This window comes from Rousettus aegyptiacus, unplaced genomic scaffold, assembly GCF_014176215.1.
Source record: "Rousettus aegyptiacus isolate mRouAeg1 unplaced genomic scaffold, mRouAeg1.p scaffold_m13_p_15, whole genome shotgun sequence".
Classification (NCBI taxonomy): domain Eukaryota; kingdom Metazoa; phylum Chordata; class Mammalia; order Chiroptera; family Pteropodidae; genus Rousettus; species Rousettus aegyptiacus.
The window spans coordinates 6,511,990-6,532,988 of NW_023416290.1; the positions used below are offsets into that span (position 1 = coordinate 6,511,990).

Consider the following 20,999-nt stretch of genomic DNA (forward strand, 5'->3'; position numbering starts at 1 on the left):
TTCCCTGAAGAATTTCAAAGCTAATTTCTAAGTCACTTCAGCCTACGTGCTTAGTGTGTATCTCTAAAAAAAAATTAAGTTTTTCTTACATTAGGCATAATTCATTAGGATCATCTAATACCCAGTCTATATTTTAAATTATTGTCCCCAAACTGTTTTTGTTAAAAATGGCATAAAAAAAGAGACTTTTTTTCCAGTCTAACCCATGGAATTTACTGTATATTCTAGAGTTGGGAGCCTTTTGCTGTTACATTGGCATTTCAAATTCTCTTGTGTTGTGACTTTCCTTTTTTTTTTTAATGATGCTTTTTGAGGAACAAAAGTTATTTTAGTATAGTTGAATTTATCTGTCTTTTCCCTTAAGTTCACTGTATAATAAATATAGACATCCAGAAGAGTAAGTGTACCCGCCTTGTTCTTCCGCAAAAGGATCTTAGCCGCTCTCAGCACTTTGCATTTCCATGTAGAATTTGGAATCAGCTCGTGAAGTATTGTAAAAATAAGTGTGAGATTTTGATGGGAATTCATTGGATTTATAGATCAATTTGAAGAGAATCGATATCATTATAATCTTGAGTCTTCAATACCTGAAACATGGCATATCTCTATTAAGTTTATCTTAATTTTTCTCAATAATGCTTAGTTTTCTGCGTAAGGGTCTTAAACATCACAGATGTTCGAGTTTTATTTAATGTGAATGATATCTTTTAACAGTTTTCGTTTTCTACATGATCACCAATGGAATGTACAAATGCAGTTGGCTTTTGTGTATGACCTTTCATAGAGAACTTAATATATTCTCATAAGTTCTTATTTGTAAGATTTTCTTGAATTTCTTATGTGATTACCATATCAGCAGATAATGAGGTTGTTTTACACTTCTAATTATATTTTTCTTGCCTTATTGCTCTAAGATTTGTAGTAAAATGTAAAATACTAGTAAAAATAGAGAGCATCCTTTTCTTGTTTCTAATTTCTAAATTTCAATATTAAGTATAATGTTTGCTGAGGTTTCCTGTAGGTTTTTGTAAAATGTCCTTTGTCATATTAAGGAAGTTCCCTTCTTTCTCTAACAGTTTTTCTTTTGTTAAAAGGTTTTATTATGAATGGATGTTGAGTTTAACCAAATGCTTTTGCTACATTTATTAAGATGACCATATGATATGGTTCATCTCCTTCACCCTCATTATAGCAGATTCCATTGATTGATTTTGTTTTGAGTTTTGAATGTTAGATCAATCTTGCATTTCTGGAGTAAATCTAACTTCAGCATGATTCTACTTTTTTTTATATTGCTTTGTTCAATTTACTGTTATATGGTTTAAACTTTAGCATTTATGTTCATGAGTGAAACTGGTCTGTAAATTTCTTTATACTGTTTTTATTGGAATTTGTAATCACACTTGATCTTAGCCAAAAAGCCGAGAAGTGATTAGATTTTGTAATCACAGTGATTCCTTACTGAATAATTGAGGACTGATCCCTCTTTTTCCAAACTTGGGTGAATTTTTGTAAGATTAGCATTATTTTTCCTTAAATATTGGGTAGGACTTGCTGAAGAAGCTCTCAAGAGTTTTCTTTGTGGAAAAATTGTTTTAAATGATTGTTTTAATCTCTTTAGTAGGAATAGGCCTGTACAGTTATTGGTTTGTTCTGTGCCAGTTTTGGTAATTCTTCAGGAATTTTTCCATTTTATCTAAATCTTCAAAAAATTTTTGCTAAGATACTCAGTATTCTTTGTTATTTTGTAATGCTACAGAAGCCCCTGTAATCTCCTATTTTCATTCTTATTTGTGTCTTTTAAAAATTTTAAATCAGTCTTACCTTTGGTTTATCATTATATTCTTTTCAGGGAACTTTGGTGTTTTTGAACTTCTCCATTATACTTTGTTTTCTGTTTTCTTAATTTCTGCTTTTGTCTTTGTTTTCTTTGGATACATTTTGCTCTTGATAACTTCATGAAATGGATGTTTAGCTCATTACGTTTATGTCCTTTAAGCTTTTATGACCGTATTTTCTTTTTCACTTTTCAGTCGCATTCTTGAAGTTTTGATATATTACATTTCCATTATTATTTGTTTAAAATGTGTTTTAATTTCCACTAGGATTTTTTCTTTTGCCCATAGATTATTTAGATTACATTGTTTAATTTCCAAAGTCGTGATTATCTTCTTGTGTGCTTCTTCAGTCGCTCACTGAGACCAATGCATAAAAACAAATCCCACTGTAAGTTGTGTATTTCCTATTTCTCCTTGTAATTCTATTCTTCTTTGCTTTCCATTTTACGTTTTATGTCTGTATTTTCTCTTGGCACATGCATCTCTAAAAGAGTGTTACTCAACTCAGAAAATGTATGCGTGGGTGTAAGATGACTGATGTATATCTAAATAACATGCATATATGTACATACACACATAGATACACATATGCATCACTTATTCACTAAAGGTAACTGTGGAGTAGTTCTAATGATAAAAACCTACTGTTTATTGAGCAACTATGGTTACACCATATACTGTAGTTTGCATACATTTTAAAATTTAATTTTCAAAGCAGGACTATGAGAGGTAGTTGTATTACCTCTCTTCTACTGATGAAAAAATGGAGGCTTAGAGGTGTTAAATGATTTGAATAAGTTCATATAGCTAAGAAGAAGTAGAGTTGAATTTCAGACCCAAATCTGACCTGGAAGTCTGTGTCCTTAACCACAATATTGTACTAACCCTTGTATATTAATTCTTCAGGAACTATTTAATACAAACTGTTGTAAACTTGGGATGAAATGTGAACATTATTTTAAATGGGACAAACATGAATTTTAGCCCTTTCAGTTTTATTAATTTAAATAAAGAATACTATATGTAGTCAGAACCAACATAAACTGTTACAATGTGAAGATTATTTTTTCCGCTTATGTAAATGATACAAGCTTATTGTTTAAAAAATCAAATAATATAGATATATGTAAGAAAGTTAAAATTTTCTAAGATTTTATCATCCTGAGCTAACCCCCATTGACATTTTGAGGACCATATTTCCGTTTTTCTCCTCTACATATGTATTGTATATATAATATTACACACATGGGATCCTAATCGCTGTTTTTATCATGGACTGAACTTTAAATTTCTGAATGCTACAGAGCAGAACACATTGCTTTACGGTATTAAAGAGTTCCTGTTTCCCAAAGCAGCTCTCATTAATTTCTTACTTTAATCTTATCAGGTCAAGGTGGGCAGTGAAGTTGCAACTGGAACAGGACCTAATAAAAAGATAGCCAAAAAAAATGCCGCAGAAGCAATGCTCTTACAACTTGGTTATAAAGCATCCACTAGTCTTCAAGATCAACTCGACAAGGTGAGAGTTCAGTTTACCTGTATGCGTCCTATTCCGTGAGAATATCGAAGTGATGAACAAATTCTGTTCTGCTGTTCCTCGGTGTCTTAACTGGTGTTGAAATAGACATACGTTTTAACTTTTCCAAGGCAGTACTCTATCTTTCTGTCTTTAAAGATAGATTCTCCAGGTACAGACCAACATCTGTTTATGGGGTCAAGATGAAATATTAATTATATAATCTTACAATTATCAAACACTAAAATTTGTTGTAAGTTTCTACATATTTCATATAATATCAGTTGAGTAATTTTTAGTTTATTGACTGGTGGGTTTTGCCACGTAGACACAGTTTTAATTTGTGCTTTTTAAGAACGGGTGGTTAGCTTTTATTTCTGAAATGCAGCTGAAAACACTGGAAATAAAGATCCTGAGTTATCCCTTTAGGGCAGGAACTATATTGGACAGACACTCTATAAAATAATTTTTCTATTTACTTTAAATTTAAAGGTAAACTCAGAGGGTGTTTATTTTCTGCCAAGACTTGTGTTCCCGGTTCTGTTTCTCCCGCAGCAGTTAATGACATCATTAACACCTGCTTCCACGGCGGGGGGAGCAGGGAACCCCGAATTCAGGCCTTGGCAAGAACTGGCTTCCTTGCATTTAGCATGAAATGACTGTTTTATCTATGCATCCTTAGAAATTATTTTTGTTAAATATTTTATTTGTGTGAAAATTTATAAAATGGGCTGAATAATTATTTCTATCAAAGACCTGATGCTTTTTTCCATGCTACTTTCTCATAAAGGAATCTGCTACAGAGATATTTTCAGTTTCTACAGGAACACGTTTCAGAAGTTTAGAGTAGAAACACGATCATCAATTAAAAAACATTTTAGATATATTTTTCTTTTTAAGGCAGCTCTGAATATGTAGGCAATTATCTTGAGTGATTAAAAATTATTTGTCTGTGTGGTATCGCTAGAGATTTGAATTCTGTTTTTATAACCTGGGTAGTCAATGCTTTTTCTTCCTTTAAAAGTATTTGTAACATGAAACCTAACATGTGTTCAAGTTTCTATAGTTCTTGTATTGTGTATATGTTGTTTTAACTTAACACATTTATATTGACTTAAAACTGGTGAGTGATTTATAAAAATATGTCAAAATAAATCTCATGGACATTTATTTGTAAGTTAAGTGAAAACAAAACAGAACCAAAAACCAGCAGTAATTTCATTAATTTAAAAACATTTTATGCCAACCCACTGTATCATTAGGGTTCCCCAGAGAGACAGCCAGTAGGATATGTGTACGTCTGATATACATGTATGTTCATATACATGTAGATTTACACACACACATACCGACATATGTGCATGTACAGCAGGTGTCCCCAAATCCCGGGCCGTGGACCGGTACCGGTCAGTGGCCTGTTAGGAACCGGGCCACACAGCAGGAGGTGAGTGGCGGGCCAGCGAGCAAAGCCTCGTCTGCATTTGCAGCCGCTCCCCAGCACCAGCATCACCACCTCAGCTCCACCTCAGATCATCAGCATGAGATTCTCCCAGGGGCACCGGTCCCTGGTACCAAAAAGGTTGGGGAGCACAGACACACATCACACACAGAGGCTTCTTTTAAGGAATCAGACTGCGGGATTGTGGAAGCTTGGCTAGTACTGGGGAGGCCGGTGGGCTGGAGACTCATGGAGTTTTTGCCGCTGCCCAAAGTCAGTCTGCCGGAGACTCCCTCTTGTTCCGGGGAGTCAGCCTTTCCTCCCAGCCGGCCTTCCAGCGGCGATCCCACCCGCATTATGGGGAGCAATCTGCTGTCCTCAGAGTTCGATTATTTAAATGTAAAGTTCTCTCCAAAACACCCTGCACTGCAGCCTGGGCAAGCAGACACATAAATCAGCCATCATACTGACTAAACGCCAAATACGGCTGAAGGTGACTCGATGACCGACATCTGGTCCTTGCACTCAAAGAACTGACCGTCAGTGTCAGGGGTGGGGCGTTTTAATCCCATAACGGAAGTTACAGTGTCCTGGAGCTCGGAGAGCGTGGTGATGGATCTGGAAGTCAGGAGTAGCTGAGACCACTGTTTCTATGTGAAGTAAAGAACTCGAGGAATTAGTAATCTAAGATGTGACCGTGAAAGCGACAGGACCTGGTGTGCAGTCTTCAAAAGACGAGCCTGTCAGTAACGTAGTGAGTGGGTTCGAGTGGCGTGAGACACGGGCAGGGAGGCCGGCGAGGAGGCCGGCGAGGAGGCCGGTGGAGTTGTTCGGGGAAGGATGCGAGGTCTGGACCAAGGCGGTGGCCTGGAGGGGCCGGGGGTGCGCGGCACCAGCGGTGTGTCGGAAGCTTACCTGGTGGGATTTCCGCCGCAGACCGTTGCCTGGGGGATGCGGGAAGAAGCTGGGGGGAAGAACACTGCCGGGAAGGACGGGCAGGGGGTGCGTTAGGAGACGGGGGGCAGCCTCGCGCTGCAGAGGTCACGTGGGGGACGGTGTCCACGCCGTCCTTGGTGACTGGCAGAAGCCGTATGTAGCACGGTGTTTGTTTGTTTGTTTGTTTTTGGTAAGCAAGATATATATACATGGTTAAAAGAATTCAAATAGCACAAAAGAGTAAATGGTGTAAAAAATGCTAGTCTGGGTCCCTTAGGCTCAGTCTCTGCCTAAAGGCATCTCGCACTGTGCGTTAACGTGTGTACAGCGTGTAGAATAGTGTCCTTAGCACAGCAAATATTGAATATGAAATGAAGATTTGATAAATAAAAATAAATATCCTCACAAAGAAATTCTATGTGTATACACTAATATGCCCCCCCCCCAGTTAAAAAAAAAAAATGAGATGGATCGAGGTGCAGTTCAGTGAATGCTGACGAATATGTATGTGTATACTCTTTAATCACCGCTGCAGTTAAGATTTACAGCATTAATGTTATCCCAAAAATTTCCTTAATGCCCAGTTGTAGTTAATCTCCTCCCCCCATCCTTGGGCCCAGAAAGACGCTGGTCCGATTTCTGCCTCTTATAATTTTGTCTTTTCCAGAGGGTCAGATAAATTGCATTCCGCATTACGTAGTCTTTTGTCTCTGGTTCTTGCCTCTGATATTTATCCAAGATGTTGCATTTATTGTTATTTTGTTTATTGTTTTATTCTTCTTGGTCTTTTTTGGTTGTTTCTAGTTTGAGGCTATTATAAAGTGGTTATAAACATTCATGTGTAGCTCTTTACACGGACGTATTTGTGTCATAAATCCACGTGCAACTTTATAGGAAACCGAAGACGTTGTCCAGATTCCGCATTCCCTCCAGCGGTGCCGGAGTGGTCCACCCCCCCTCCCCCTCCACCTTCTCTAGTTCTTAGTATCCTCGGTTCTGATAGCTTCGATCAGACTAGTAGGTGTATAAATGTTATCTCTCTGGATTTTAATTTGCATTTCCCAGCAACTAATAATGTCGAGTATCTTATCGTGTGTTTATTTACCATTCGTATCTCCTCCTTTGAAGTGTCCGTGAAAAACTTTGGTCTCTTCACCATTATCCTGGAATTTTCCTTTCGCCTCTCTCCCTCGTGGAGTTGCCTGTTTTCTGGACAATTTCCCTCGTTCTTAATTGGCGTCTTTGTTTTGATGGAGCACATACTTCTTACTGAGAGAGGATACATGGGAAAATTTTTTTTTGCGATGTAACAGGTCTGAAATATCTTTCCATTTCCCACATGCGTATAGTTTTCCTGAGATATAATTCTAACTTGGAAGTAACTTTTTTCAGTGTTGAAGGCGTCACACCTGTTTTCTGACTCTCGTATTACTGTCGAAACTCCAGTGCCTTCTGAGTCTATAGCCTAATGTGAAACTTTTACGTTTCTTCTTCCTCTCGATACTTTCTCAGTTTTTTTTTTTCCACACGAGTTCTGAAATTTCATGGATGATTGACTCGATGTGTATATTTTCGATAAATTGTTTTGGGTGGTTGGGTTTCAATTCTTCATATGCTTTAAAACTGGGAAATTTCTTGCATTATTTATGGATCATTGGAGTATCAATTTAGACATGTTTCGGGAGAGGGAAGAGATTACTCTTTGTGTTCATTCTGTTGTGTTTAAGCCTAAATCTTACAGAAGCAGTTTCCTTAGATCGTTGAGGTAGGAATGAGAGAGCAGTAGGCTTGGGGTTCAGTTGAGGATGAAAAATTAGGCATAGGGAATATAATCCAACCTTGGTTATCAATAGAAGGAGAGGAAATAAGAGTGGTTGGATGAAATGCTGAATTTATTATTACTAACTTCAGCTGAGCCCTCAAATGCCTGAGAATCTGCATTCTTCTAATCAGCCTGTTCTTCCCCCCTCCTGAAGGCGGCTTATTCCTTACTGTGTGCACGTTCCTCCGACTTCCTGCCCCTCACAGTCCACGTTCCTCCCATTCTGTGGTCTGGTCTTGTGCTTCACGGAGGGCGGATAAGTGGAAGCCTCCCCTGGCCTTCCCGCCAACATGTATCCACATTTACAAACATTTGCTCCTCCTCCATCCTTTACGGCGATACACTATTTCCTAGGACTGTACTTTTTGTTTACATCTGGATTTAATTTATCCGTTTGATCTTTGACATCTGATTACAAATATAAAAGGTTGATTATGATAGGAAGTATGCCTTTTCTTTCTGGAGTACCTCTCATCAATAATACCAGCTCCCCAGAAAGAGAACATAATCAGTAAATGTCACTGATTAATTAATGTGATTAAATACTACTTCAAAATATCTGAGTTTCAGAACGAATCACACCAAACATATATCAGATCATCTGGTGAAAGTTAGTATGTTAACAAGTTTTACTTAAAGGTAGGGCTTAGTTTTTAATTTTTTGCTTATGTCATTAGCAATATTTGGTGATTGTCATCATAGGACTTTTCCAGAACAGACAGTGATATCTTTCTGGTTAATTGGACCTCAGGAGTGATAAAAAAGCTCTTTTAGTCACTTTAGCACTTGTGATGATGATTATGGTTTACTATTTGGATAAAAATCATCTACTTTTTAACCATCTAGGTAGAGCCCATGTTGTGTGTCATACCCATACCGAATATGGGGCTCCCTCGATGACTTAAATTGTACATTTAAATGAACAGATGAAAGTAGAAGGAGGCAAACAGATGTGAATGTAGAAAAGGGATGGATAATACTTTTTAAGTTAGTCACTCTCGTGTCCATGGTCCTGGGGTCAGAGGAGGAGAGAATATGCGGAGATTTACGTGAGAGACCTTTACCTTTGCTTAACCCATTAGTGAACATTTTTCTTTTCGCGTAAGTCTGCTTCCCTGGATTTAAACAATTGCTTTACTCTTTCAGACAGGGGAAAACAAAGGATGGAGCGGCCCGAAGGCTGGGTTTCCTGAACCAACAAATAACAGTAAGTTTTCGCTTTCCTGTTAACCGTGCGCGGTATTCACCGGTAGTTCAGTGTCTGGGTCACTGGGCAGCTGTTGGCTCTGTCTGGGCTCAAGACGCCGTGTTGAACGTGGCCCCGGACAGAGGTTGTGGGGTTCACGTTCCGGGAACCGATAGACACGCACATCCTTCGCGGGGTTCGGCCCTTGCATGTGGAGTGAGTGCCATTTAACTCAGAGTGAGGGCATTCTTTTTTCTTTTTTTAAGTGGTTATTTTTATTGCAACGTTTTTACAGTATAAAAGAATCGGAAAAGAAAAGCAATTACCCTATAAGCTCATTATGCTCGAAAATCAACCATTTTCACAGTTCTAGTTCTGTTTAGGTAAACACAAATGTTTGCATAATTATAATTGGTTTACATTAAAAATCACTCAGTTTTATTAATTAAAATAGATTAATTCATACATAGCCTGAAGAATGCATTGTGAAATCCACTGTGTGATTCTTGTTCAAAATATAGGTTATAAGTGTTCAAGAACTGTCTCGCTCCTCTAGTATAACGATCTGAGAGCCGCGTTTTCTATGGTTTTCAAGACTGAGGCTAATTATTTCGTGAACAGGAATGTACAATAATTTAATGCCCTTTTATTGATACTTTTCTTAGTTTCCCATGAAGACTTCTTTCTTTCACCCACATCAAATAACATTCATGACTTCTCTTTGTTGCCGTTATGAAGATACGTCAGGATTTTAATGAATTTGTCAGCTTTTTTTCCTTAAGGAGTAATTGGGAAAACTATTTAAAATTCAGAGGTATTTCTCTGTCTTACTTAATGCAAAGAATGACGCTCTAAACACTCGCTTCATGGTCACCGTGTTCTAAGTCGGCCACAAACAGCACCTCACATTATAGTGTCCTTACTCTTCCATGGGAAAGTAGATATGGATGTAGACTTTGTCACACGTGTTCTAACTTAACGTTGCAAAGTTATTAGAATGTTCCATATTTTATCAAAATCACTGATTGAAATATCAGAAATGCAAGAGTAAAATTGCTCACAGGTGCGTTTTAATTATAGTGTTATCGGATGCTTAAAAATCCTCTCCAGTTCATTTGTTGTTTCAAAGGTCCAGGATCGGGCCGTTTATGCATTGGAAACACAGGCATTTTTCTTTAACTTCCTTCCCACCTCTCCTGAAAAGCTTGTTTTCACTGAAGTGACCATTATGCTGTAAATCAATAAAACAAAAACAGCCAGCCAATGAAGACCTGGTTAAAGTGACGTCCTCAGTGGAGTCAAATCGATCCCATTTCTATTTTTAACCCTATTTCTTCTTATCATCCCTGGAAGCCAAACAAGCCTAAAAATGTGTATTGTCATAATTTATTCTTTGATACTAGCAGCTCATCTCTTGATGTATAGTGAACTTAGTAACTTATCAGAGAACACTTATGAGAACTGAATTTTTGGATCATCAAAACTAACCTCTTAAAAAGAATATTTCAATGAGGTAATGATATTCATGAATTACTTTCTGGGAGTAATTTAAATAATTTAATAGGTTTCTGAGCCTTCGATCTGCATATATAAGGATGATAAAGGTGATAGGCTTAGCATGTACCCCAAAGGAAAATGGAATCAGTTCAGGATTCCCAGAGAGTTTGTGTTTAATTCTTTTGATGTTTGAATATATCGGTTTGTAATTACTTGGTAAGGGAATGCAAGGAGCATTACGTCGATTTCAGTGTCATGTGAAGCACTCAGGATAGTACCTGTTTTCTGCTAAACACACAATGAATGCTGACTTCCTTCCATGCCTTCTCTCCTCCCCTTCTTTGCTAAGTGTTACATAATTCTGAGTACGCTTGCCCAGAATTCCATTCTTATACTTTTTATCTGTCAAATGTTTTTCCATGTACATGGTCACCAAAGAATATGTACTTTATACCTGAGTAGTTACTTTTGGCACTAGACATTTTTTCAATGAATGTAAACATTTATTTGAATATGGAAGTCAGTTATTAACTTGACAGTGTTAATGTGAAATCACATTATAAATAACCTGCAAACTCCATCATTAAATAGTGATATGTTGGCTCTTAGCTTTATGTGTTTGTTGATTTTTAACTTGCTCAAGGATTTCGGAACTTCTTTGCAAGTAGGGGAAGAGGTATCAGAAAGAGGACAGTGAGTTTCAGTGATCAGAAACGTGTCAGATGCATGAGATTTACTCTAGATAGAATCTCAGAAGTGATAAAGCTGTTTGAGCAAAGCCAGCTTAAAACTTGGACCAAACTGGGAAACATGTCAGAACTTCCTCTGGAAAAGTAGTTCACACTGCACATTTGCAAGGGGAACGATCCCTCACCCCTTCCAGACTGTGAGCGGTGAGCTTCCCGGGGGGCCCCCCCGAGCAGTCCCTGCCTCAGGCCATCACAGAGGAAGAGAGCAGCTCTGGGGTACATTCGGGAAAAGTTAGACTCTTCTTAGGAACTGATCACTCAAATGATGAATCCATGACCTAAAAATTAACTTAAATTCATGTATTATGGTAACGGTTAGGTTAAATGCTCCTCTGCTTAATCAGTGCGTTAAGTTTGAAATTTTGCCGTGAGTGGGGTCTGTCCCGTGAAGAATACCTTTGTTCGTGTTTTGCAGGCAAAGGCTAGAGCAGGGATCTCTCGGGATGGCACGTGCGGGGGAAGATAGGAATTTGAGATTGCCAAGGTTGCTGCCTCGCTGGCAGGTTGTCTGACTTCGGGCAACTCATTTTCCTTCTCATTATTCAGTGTGCTCTGTTAAGAGTTATGCATACCAATTTGTAACATTGAGAATCTTTAATTATGTAACCTTTGCAAAATTAACCTTCCTTGAATGACATCTGAAAAGGTAGCACGTTCCTTTATAAGAAACAATGTCATCACAGAGTGGCTCTTCTTCATTGTTTTCTTTGTTAAACTCTACATCACTTCACAAATTGTAGTTAATAAGATCAGATTTTTAGCCAACCATTATTTGGATAAATATGAAATTAACTTGGAACCAAAGTGTACAAAAATTAAAAGAAAGGAATGCAGAAATAGGGGAAAGAAGATAATTTTGACCTGGCATAGCCAGCATCTAACTGTAATGAGACAAAGAAAGTCGACGTACATGTGCGTTTAATTTTCGAAGTGGAAGATATTATTATTTTTTTTGTGGAAGATATATATATATATTTTTTTAGAGATTACAGTCATAAGAAACTGCTAACAATTACAACTAAAAAATAGTTTAAATGGTTTTGCAAGTGATTGTGATTACATAGCCTGGTTCTTGGCTTGATTGCCTGCAGATTTAAAATATGGACCTAATTTTTGCATGCTGCTCAGGCTTCGTTGGACAGAATTGCAGCAGAAGGTAGACTGTTCTAAGTGCATTTTTCCCCTTTGAATCACTGTCACAGTCATGTTGAAGGGCAGGAGCACATAACTGTGATGTAAGGTTTGCATTAAATTTAGCATGGGGCAATTTTATGCTTGGCATACACATAAGAAGCTAGATTTTTACAGATGAATGACTAACAACTTTTTAAAAAGATCATGCATTTTAAAGATCTACTGACAGCTCGTGGAAAACTTTGTAAAATATTTAGATACAGTTCAGTTGATACTATCTTTTTTTTTTTTTGTATTCACATTCTATGTTTCTTATTAATACGGAGTTTTACTTAAAAACAGGTTCATTGTTTCTTGAAGGTGAACTCTAGCTTAATTCAAAATTGGACCAGGCTCAAAGGTATTCACTGGTATGTGCTGAATCCACCTACTAAAAGATTATTTGGAGGCATTTTTCACATAAATATTTTTCCGTTAACCTTTTAAAAAGTTTTATTTAGCCCCTGTGAAATACGCTGGCTCGCCTAGGTTCATTAGAGATGACCCAAGACAAATACCTTTGAGATGGGATAGAATTCTTACTGACCTTTTCAGTATTGGAGTTGACTTACCAAAACTTTTGTCACGTTTGTGTCATATCTTTGTATTACTAAACTCTGTACATCCTGAACGCAGGGTGTGAACCTCCCCGGTGATGTGGCATTCTGTGGGCTGTGTACTTGCTTCTCAGATGGCCCAATGTGAATTGTATTTAGAATGTCTGCATTTTTAAATTTTTTTATGAGTGAGGAGGGTTGCACTTTCAACATAACAGATTGATCGATTCTTTAAGTGTTGGGAGAGTTCCTTCTGTGAGTTCCTTTTGGGGCTCCCGTAACAGAAACCACTTCGTAAGGCGACAGGTAAGTTAGAGCTGATTGGATTTAAATAGTCAGCTGCGCGATCCAACTTAATAATTTGTCTAGACGTAAATACTGTGCTGGACATCTAAGAGTGTGGCTGCTTGTCGCTCAGCGGGCACTTTTGCCCGTGAGCCCGGCCCCTGCGTGGCAGATGCCCGTGAACGGCGTGATCCCATAAGTAGAGCGCCGGCTGCCCGGGGCACGTGGGCAACAGGACGTGCGCATCCTCACTGCTCTTGCTTTGCACCTGCGGAGGCTGCAGGTGGGAATGCTGTCCCCCCCGTGAGCGGGAGGAAGGGCCCAGGTGTTCCACCCTTTCGCAGTGGTGGCTGCGTCGGGCTGCGGAGTGGTGAGAAGCTGGAGCCCTCTTCGTTACTCTGACCGGGGTCCCCTGTCCTTGCCCGTTGGGTCTGTGGAGAAAAGAGATGGCGTTAAGCTCCCTTCCGTTTTTTTCATCCGAGCAGTTGAGTTTGTAGTTAAAGCGCATGTATTGAAGGAGAAGGAATCCGGAACTAGGAAGTAAGTCTTTAATCAGATTACTGCAGATAGAATGTTTTTTTCCTGAAATAGTCTCAGGAAAGATTGAACGAATTTGAATTTTCATGATTTTAAAAATTTGCTTGGCTCATGTTTTTACACATAAAATATTTCAGATACATTTTTTTTTTTTAAAAAAAGGAAACCATATGAACAATTTAAGGATGCAGTTATTGATCTCAATGTGAGAGTGTCTTTAAGTATAAGAGTTGGGTTTAGGTGCATAAAAACTAAAAATGCATTCAGGGGACAGCATAAGAAAATGAGAGGGCGAATGACAAGCAAAGCATAAATTGCAGTATGAATAGCAACTGGTTAAATGTACACAGAGGACACATACTGGCTAATTAAAAAAAAAAGGAAACTTCTCAATAGACAAGTGTAAGTAGACATCTAAAAAGAACAGACATTAAATAATGAAAAATTGCTTAGCAATCAGGAAAGCGCAGATTGAAAATAAGCATTATATAACTTCTGATCCATAAAAATTGGTGAGGATTTTAAAACCCGATGGCCCCAGCTGCCGGGGAAGCAGACGGCAGCGCACTGTGGGGGACTGTGAGTTGGCCCTGCTTGCTGGGGCGATACGGATACAGGGCTTGGGCCCGTGATGCCGAGAGCTGAACTGAAAGATACGGAAAAAGGGAATGTGACTTTCCTTTATAGACATGTACTGGTCTTGTAATCAGAAAAAAAAATATGGGTATTTAAAACACATTTATAAACTTGGACCAAATTGTACAATCTGGTTGCTTTTAAACAAATATATATTAAACACTTGGAGCAGTTATCTATATACTGAAGTCCACTTGGGAAACTTTAATGAATTTTTTTAAGCAAGAAGAGAAATGCGTAGTGTTCTAAAATCTGAATGAAATTTCAGTTTCTGAAATCCGTCCGGGAATCTGCGGCGTGTGCTCCGTGTTCTTGTCTTTCTCGGGGGCTCAGAGGGCATTGAAAGCGAGCGTCTTCAGAACCGGAGCCGGCCCGCGATGACATGGACGGAAGTCTCCCAGAGAGTGAAAGCTGCAGTGTTAAAAACTGTTTAATTGATTTTCTTTATCAAAGAAACTACAAGACGCATGAGGAGAAAATCAGGGTAATTTTCGTAATTGCTCATTCACTAGCTTGTCTAGAAAGATGGAGTTTTTTTTTTTTTTTTTTTTTTTTAAGCACCGGTTTAGTGTATTATAGTTTGCCAAGAAACATTAAACTTCTGTTACCATTTTTAAGGAAAAAACACAGGTGACACTTGATACGTAGTGTATTTAACCTATGTAAGTCACGAAGCATAAGAACAGATCGCATAAGAACAGGTCGAGCAGCCCGTGAACCCACCGCTCCGTTGAAACCCTGGGACGTCGGCACCTAGCAGTATGCGCTCCGCACCCTCTCCAGCACCCCTCTGCTCACCGGGCCCCCCTCCAGCACGGAAAATCACCCTCTCTGGGTTCCGCAGTCACCCCACCCTTTGATTCTTGTACTTTTATTAAATAAGCACCTGTCCTTACCAGTATTTGTTTAGTTTGGGTTAAAAAAATTTTTTTTTAACTTCAGGAAAATGACATTATATACTGCGAATTTTCTGAAACACACCCCCCCGCCCACACACCATTATTAATATTGTGATTTAAGATTATTTTGTTACATATAGTGTTTCATCCATTATGTGAATATTCTATGATCGACTTATCCTTTCTCCAGCCGATCTACATTTGGGATATTTTCAGGATATTTTTATTCCCAAACTAGTACTTTGAACATTGTGCACATGTCTCCTGGTGTACATGCCTAAGAGTTCGTGGGAACACAGCTAGGCGTGGAATTTACGGGTCACGGGCTGTGTGTGAGTTTAGATTTACGAGAGGCTCGCTGTTCGTGTGGGAGAGCCGGAGGACCTCCAGTGTCTTGTCCTCCAAACTGGAAAGCTCTTAAATCACTTTCGAACCGTAGATCTCATTTTCGATGATTCCAATCACACTATATCATTTACGATTTTCTTTCCTATGTTTACTTAGTTTTTTGAATGGATAACATTTAAAAAATGCAAAAAACCCAAAAGATCCACCTCCCCTTTTGTCCCTGTTAGCACACTTTCCGCCCTGTCCCCCAGGCAAGTAACTCATGGTTGGTTAGTTCCTTTTGTACTGTTCCTGGCAAATGTTTTTCTACATAGATGAGCAAATTCAGAATTTTGCCCCCTAGCATTCCAGACACACTGTTCTACAAGTTTCTTTTTCACTTAACGATATGTCCCGAAGATCTTTCCATGTTACTGTGTATAAAACTTTATGATTATTTAACCAGTTTCTAACTGATGTGCATTTAGACCCTTTACAGTTATTTCTGTCACAGATAATTCTACTGTGTGAGGCCTCAGACATACATCATCTTACATGTGTGCGAGTATATTCGTTGGATCAGTTCCTGCAGTGGAATTACTGAGTCAAAGAACATGTGCACTTATGATTTTGATAGATGTTGCCAGATTATGCCCGACAGAGCCCTAGCAGCTTACACTCCTCCGGCGGAGGGTGCGGGCGCCTTTCCCCACAGCCACGGCGACACACGGCGCTGTCAGCATGTTGGCTCGTTGCCAGTCCGATAGTTGGAATACGGTGTTCAGTGGGTTCCCTCTGCATGGGGTTCAGCCTGTGCTCTTTATGTCAGTGATATAATCCTATCTGTTGCCTGTTTAAAAATTAGATAGTTCATCTTTTTTTCTTATTTGACAGGAGAATGTGTCCGTGTGTGTGCCTTTATGATACAGCGTGCCAGTATTTTTCTCGTTCTCTTTGTTTATGTGCGAATTTTCTTCCGAAGTTTGGTTTTCTTTTGAATGTATTTGAATGGCTTTTTTCTTTAATAGTCTTTTTTAGCATTTGTAATCTTAATAGTGCCTTTCCCACTCAGATTATAAAAATTCTTTTAAGTTATCTTTCATAATTTTTCATAGTTTTATATTTTGTCTTTAAATCTGTGATCCATCTGGGACTTGGAGTGAAAGTATGGATCCAATTTAAATCCCCACTGCGTGGAGACTTCACCGATATCAGATACTAAGATGCTGTGTGTATTTGGTTTTATTCTGGACTTTATATTCTCCTCTGTTCATCTGACTGCTTATTCATGGACCAGCTTTAATCATTGTGTCCTAATTGTGTTTTAATAGAAAGAGCTCTTTTTGTTGCAAATGAGGAAGCCGCTGGTCCATGATCTTTCTGCCCGTAGTACGTGGAGTAGAAGTAATTGAAAAGATTAAAGACCCCCGTGACATGAGGAATAAGAGGAGTGAGGGTGGTCACAGCACCGACTAAGAGACGCGGCGGGGAGGTGTGTGGCCGCAGGTGGCGGACCAGTCTCCCTGAAAGCTGTGTGTCTTGCATGGAGCGTTCATCCTTTAATTTACTCAGAAAGTATTTATCAGTTGCGCGGAACTGTTTTTGGTATCATTGGTGATTTTAATAAAGTTTTTTTTTGAAGTTGAAACTGTTTTCTGAGGAGCTAGGCAGTCTGTAAGATAAGCGTGGTTAATCACCACCGTCTCTCCCCTAGAAAAAGGACGGAAGACTTAAAAAAAAAAAAAAAGGAACAAATGTCATTTGAAAAAAAATTAGTTTTTTATTTTTAAAATACATCATATAACATAGTAGTACTTGACATGTTCAGTGCTCAGTATTTGAACAAATGAAAAAAATACAGCGTTTTTGCTTTTCCCCCACTGTGTTGATGGTCTGAGCTCTCACCTAGACCCGGGGTTCTCAGCTTGGTGTCGGTGGATGCACTGTGATAATAGGTGTCATTACCGTAGTTCGGCAACCTAGTAGAGTTATTCCTAGTGTATTCCTTTGCTTTGGGGTAGAATTATATCTGAATTCATATCTCAGGCTATTCTGAATCTCAGACTGGCAGTCTCTGGTGGAAGAAACAGGCAGACGACAGCGTTACGAAGTAAGCGAGGTCTGTCTGAAAGTCGCATCCTTGACACATGAAGGACATAGAACAAGACACGAGGTCCCACGCGTGAAGAGCTCCATTTCATAGACAGGAACATGGAGGTTCGGGTGACTGTGTATCTCTCCTGAGGACATTGAGGTTGTTATAGGTGGTGAGGACTTGAACTTGTGTCTTCTGACTCCAAGGTCTGCATTTGCCACTAGACAGCATCTTCTAGATAAATCACTTGGCTGGTAATTAAGAAAAAATGAATAATGTTTTTTTAAAAAAAATTCCACTAAAGTTAAGTATGTATTTTCTTAAAAGAATGTTTTATATATCATGCACCAGAATCATTTTTTTTTTAAACGTTTCATAACATGGAAAATGTCCAAGCTATTGTTTCAGATACCAGTTTGATATTTGGGTGGATCATGTAAAAACACTAAAATGGCTGAGAAAGCATGTGAAATGTTTGTTTTAACAATGGAAAAGCCATCTGTATTACATGATTTTCCTTAAGACGTAAAAAAAACTTCAGTAATAGTTCATTTTTAAAAACACTCAACAGGCTTTTTGGGTGATGTTATTCAAGTGTATTGTTTTATTCCAAGCGTTCTGGTTTGTGTTAAGATGATTCATGGGCTTTTAGAGCTGAAAGAGATTTTCAAGCTCCTCTCGTCTACTTTGTTTTGCAGACGGGCGAGCAGGGCCGGAGGCGAGGCGCTCTGCCGCCGCGGCTCGGCTCGCGGAGCGAGGCCTGCCGGGGACGTTTACCGCTGTCCGGCTGTTCTTCCCTTTGTTGCATTTTGCGCTAATACGGAATGTCAGACTCTTCGTAATTAGCTGTTTTCGAAACACAGATTCCATGTTTTAGAGAGGTTTCAGATTTATGACAGGGCCGGAGGGAGACCCACGTTCCCCGCGCAGCCCTGCCCCGCGCCGCACGCCGCGTGCTCCGTTTCCAGCGGCACAGTTTCCTCAGAGGATGAGCCCGCCCTGGCGTATCATCACCCGAAGTTCATTGCTTATCTCAGGGTTCACTCTGGTGTTGTACATTTGATAGGCTCAGACAGATGTGTAGTGACATACATCATCATCGTCACGTCATATAGAATATTCTGGGCCCTGCCTGTTCATCGCCACCCCCCCCCCACCTCTGACAGCCGCTGGTCTTTTTATTGTCTCCGTAGTTTTGCCTTTTCCTGAATATCATGTAGTTGGAACTGTGGATGTGCTTCTTTTATGACTGGCTTCGTTCACGTAGTAATCCACATTTAAAGTTCCTCCATGTCCTTTCATGGCTCGGTAGCTCATTTCTTTTTAGCACCGAGGGATTCTCCATCGCTTGGCAGTGTCACAGGGTAGAGGTCCAGGCCCCTGGCATGGCCTCCACTGACACCTCGGGGTGGGCTCCAAGTCTCACCCCCCCCCCCCCGCCAGGACCCCCCCCCTCCAGCACTGCCACGGCGACCCCGGCAGCCTGGTCCCAGCTCGCCGAGGGCGACAGCCCAGGCTCCCGTCCTGGCCTGCGGAGGCAGGGGCAAGAGTGAGGCACGTTTACTGCGTGTTCGGCTCAGCTGGCTTTTGTCTTACGTTTCCTGTCTTGCTAGCCCGCCCCTTTCCTGGTCCTAAGAATCGAATTTGTTATTTTTACAAGACAATTTTTAAATTGTTTATTAAGTACTTAGTATTTATACGATTCCAGTCAGTTCGCTTTCATTCACAGTGCTGTGGAATCCATCACACCCTTCTGAATAACAGGTAGACTAATTTGTAACAAATTGTTATGTCCGAATCTCTGTCAGAAAATCGCGGGGGCTGAGTCGTTTCCTCGTGAAGCTCTGCGTTTCTGTCGTGTGAGCCTCACACTTGCAGCAGCATGTTTCCAGGATCCATACGCGCAGATGCAAAGAGAAACAGTTTCGTTTGCGTTTGTTCGCTCGTTTTACTGATTGACGGGCGATCGCGTGTGCCGACTCTACAGCCAGACGCCTGGGCCAGGCCCAGCGGTTGCCGCTTACTGGCTTGTAACTTTGAGCCGGCCCCTGCCCCTCTCGGTGCCTCAGGGCCTTCCGCTGGCAACCAGGGAGTTGTAATCTTTCCTTCACGGGATCAGCGTCAGGATCACTGAGCTAGGACGTGCGGAGCCTGCTCTCTGGTTAGGACCTTACGTGAGTTCGAGCTACGGCCGTCGTTGCTTTGTGGGCTATCTGGATCGGGTTCTCGGGGTGCTCTCAGAGGATGGTGCGGCGAGATGCCAGGGGCCACTGTGTCGGGCATTTCGGTATCTCTTCCTGCTGAGAGGTCGGGCATTTGTGGCGTACGTAATCCAACGTTGGTCTTTTTACAGTGTTAGGGAAATGGTCATTTCCGTAAAGAAAGATGATCAATAAGCTTTCTCTTTATTTTACCGGCAGCATTTTTGTCTCATTTAAATGAGCTAATATTTGAACACGACTCAGTCTTACAAGCTGCTCTCAAACATCATTGTCACTGTGACAGGTTCGGCTTACTCAGTGGAAATGCTCACAGCTCCGTCTTCACTGAAAATGTCGAGCCTTGAAAAAATTTCTCCCGCATAGGCCGAGCGAGACCTTCTTTATTGTTAAAACGGTGGGTGAATTTATTCGCTGCACCCAGGGTCTTAGTCTTTGTATTATGTACTTCTTACTTTTTCTCTTTTAAAGAAAAAATAGCAATTTAGCCCTCGATTTGAAAACTCTGTAGCCGGCCCCTTTCTCTACACAGCACCAAGCCGTGCTGCGGGCCAGCCCGTCGCTGTGTGTCGTACCACACTCAAGCACGCTGCCCTCAGTTTCTCCGTTTCTTAAACGAGCGTGCCGTTTAGACTCATAACGTTTAAGCTATTCTTTAAATAAGAATTATGTATGACATTTATGCAGCTAGTAAAAGCCCCCACATCACTAATAACACGACGTTTCACTTATCAAGTCGGCAAATGTTCTTATAATTTTGGGGGGATGTAGTCGACGTATACTAAACTGCATATAATGTGTACAGATGGATCAGTTTTGGCTTTTAACTGTTTTTACTCTGTTTCTGACGCCAAATCTATGGAGAATTTTTCCCCATTGCACTAACCAATTCTCCAGCTTTCCAGACACCAGGTGGACATCCTGCGATTCTTTTCGGTTCTGACACTCGCGTGACTGCCCCACTAAAGATGCCAGTCACAAGTCTCACCCACCAGCTATGAATTCAGGGGTTCCTACACCCACTTCCTCAAGTTCAGTAGTTTGCTGGAATGGCTCACAGAACTCAGGAAGAAACTTACTATCACTGGCTTATTATTAAGGATGTAAAATGAGCAGCCAGATGAAGAGTTACGTAGGGTGAGGTCTAGAAAGGTCTGAGCTTCTGTCCCTGTGGAGCTCGGGGCACCACCCTCCCGGCACGTGGGTGTTTGGCAAACTCAGGAGCCCTCCAGATCCCATCATTGAGGAGTGTCTGTGGAGGACCCGTCACGGGCACCACCGAGCGAGTC

At 40.2% G+C, this 20,999-nt stretch overlaps 1 protein-coding gene across 7 annotated transcripts in view; it reads left to right on the plus strand.

The window, feature by feature from the left end:
- Positions 1-20,999, plus strand: part of STAU2 (staufen double-stranded RNA binding protein 2) — a 202,732-nt gene that overhangs the window by 74,688 nt on the left and 107,045 nt on the right. For all 7 annotated transcript variants that reach the window (XM_016153704.2, XM_036232789.1, XM_036232790.1 and 4 more), the window contains 2 exons: positions 3,226-3,357; positions 8,697-8,757. In XM_016153704.2, coding sequence (XP_016009190.1) covers positions 3,226-3,357; positions 8,697-8,757 — 193 coding nt within the window. The remainder of the gene's footprint in view (positions 1-3,225; positions 3,358-8,696; positions 8,758-20,999) is intronic.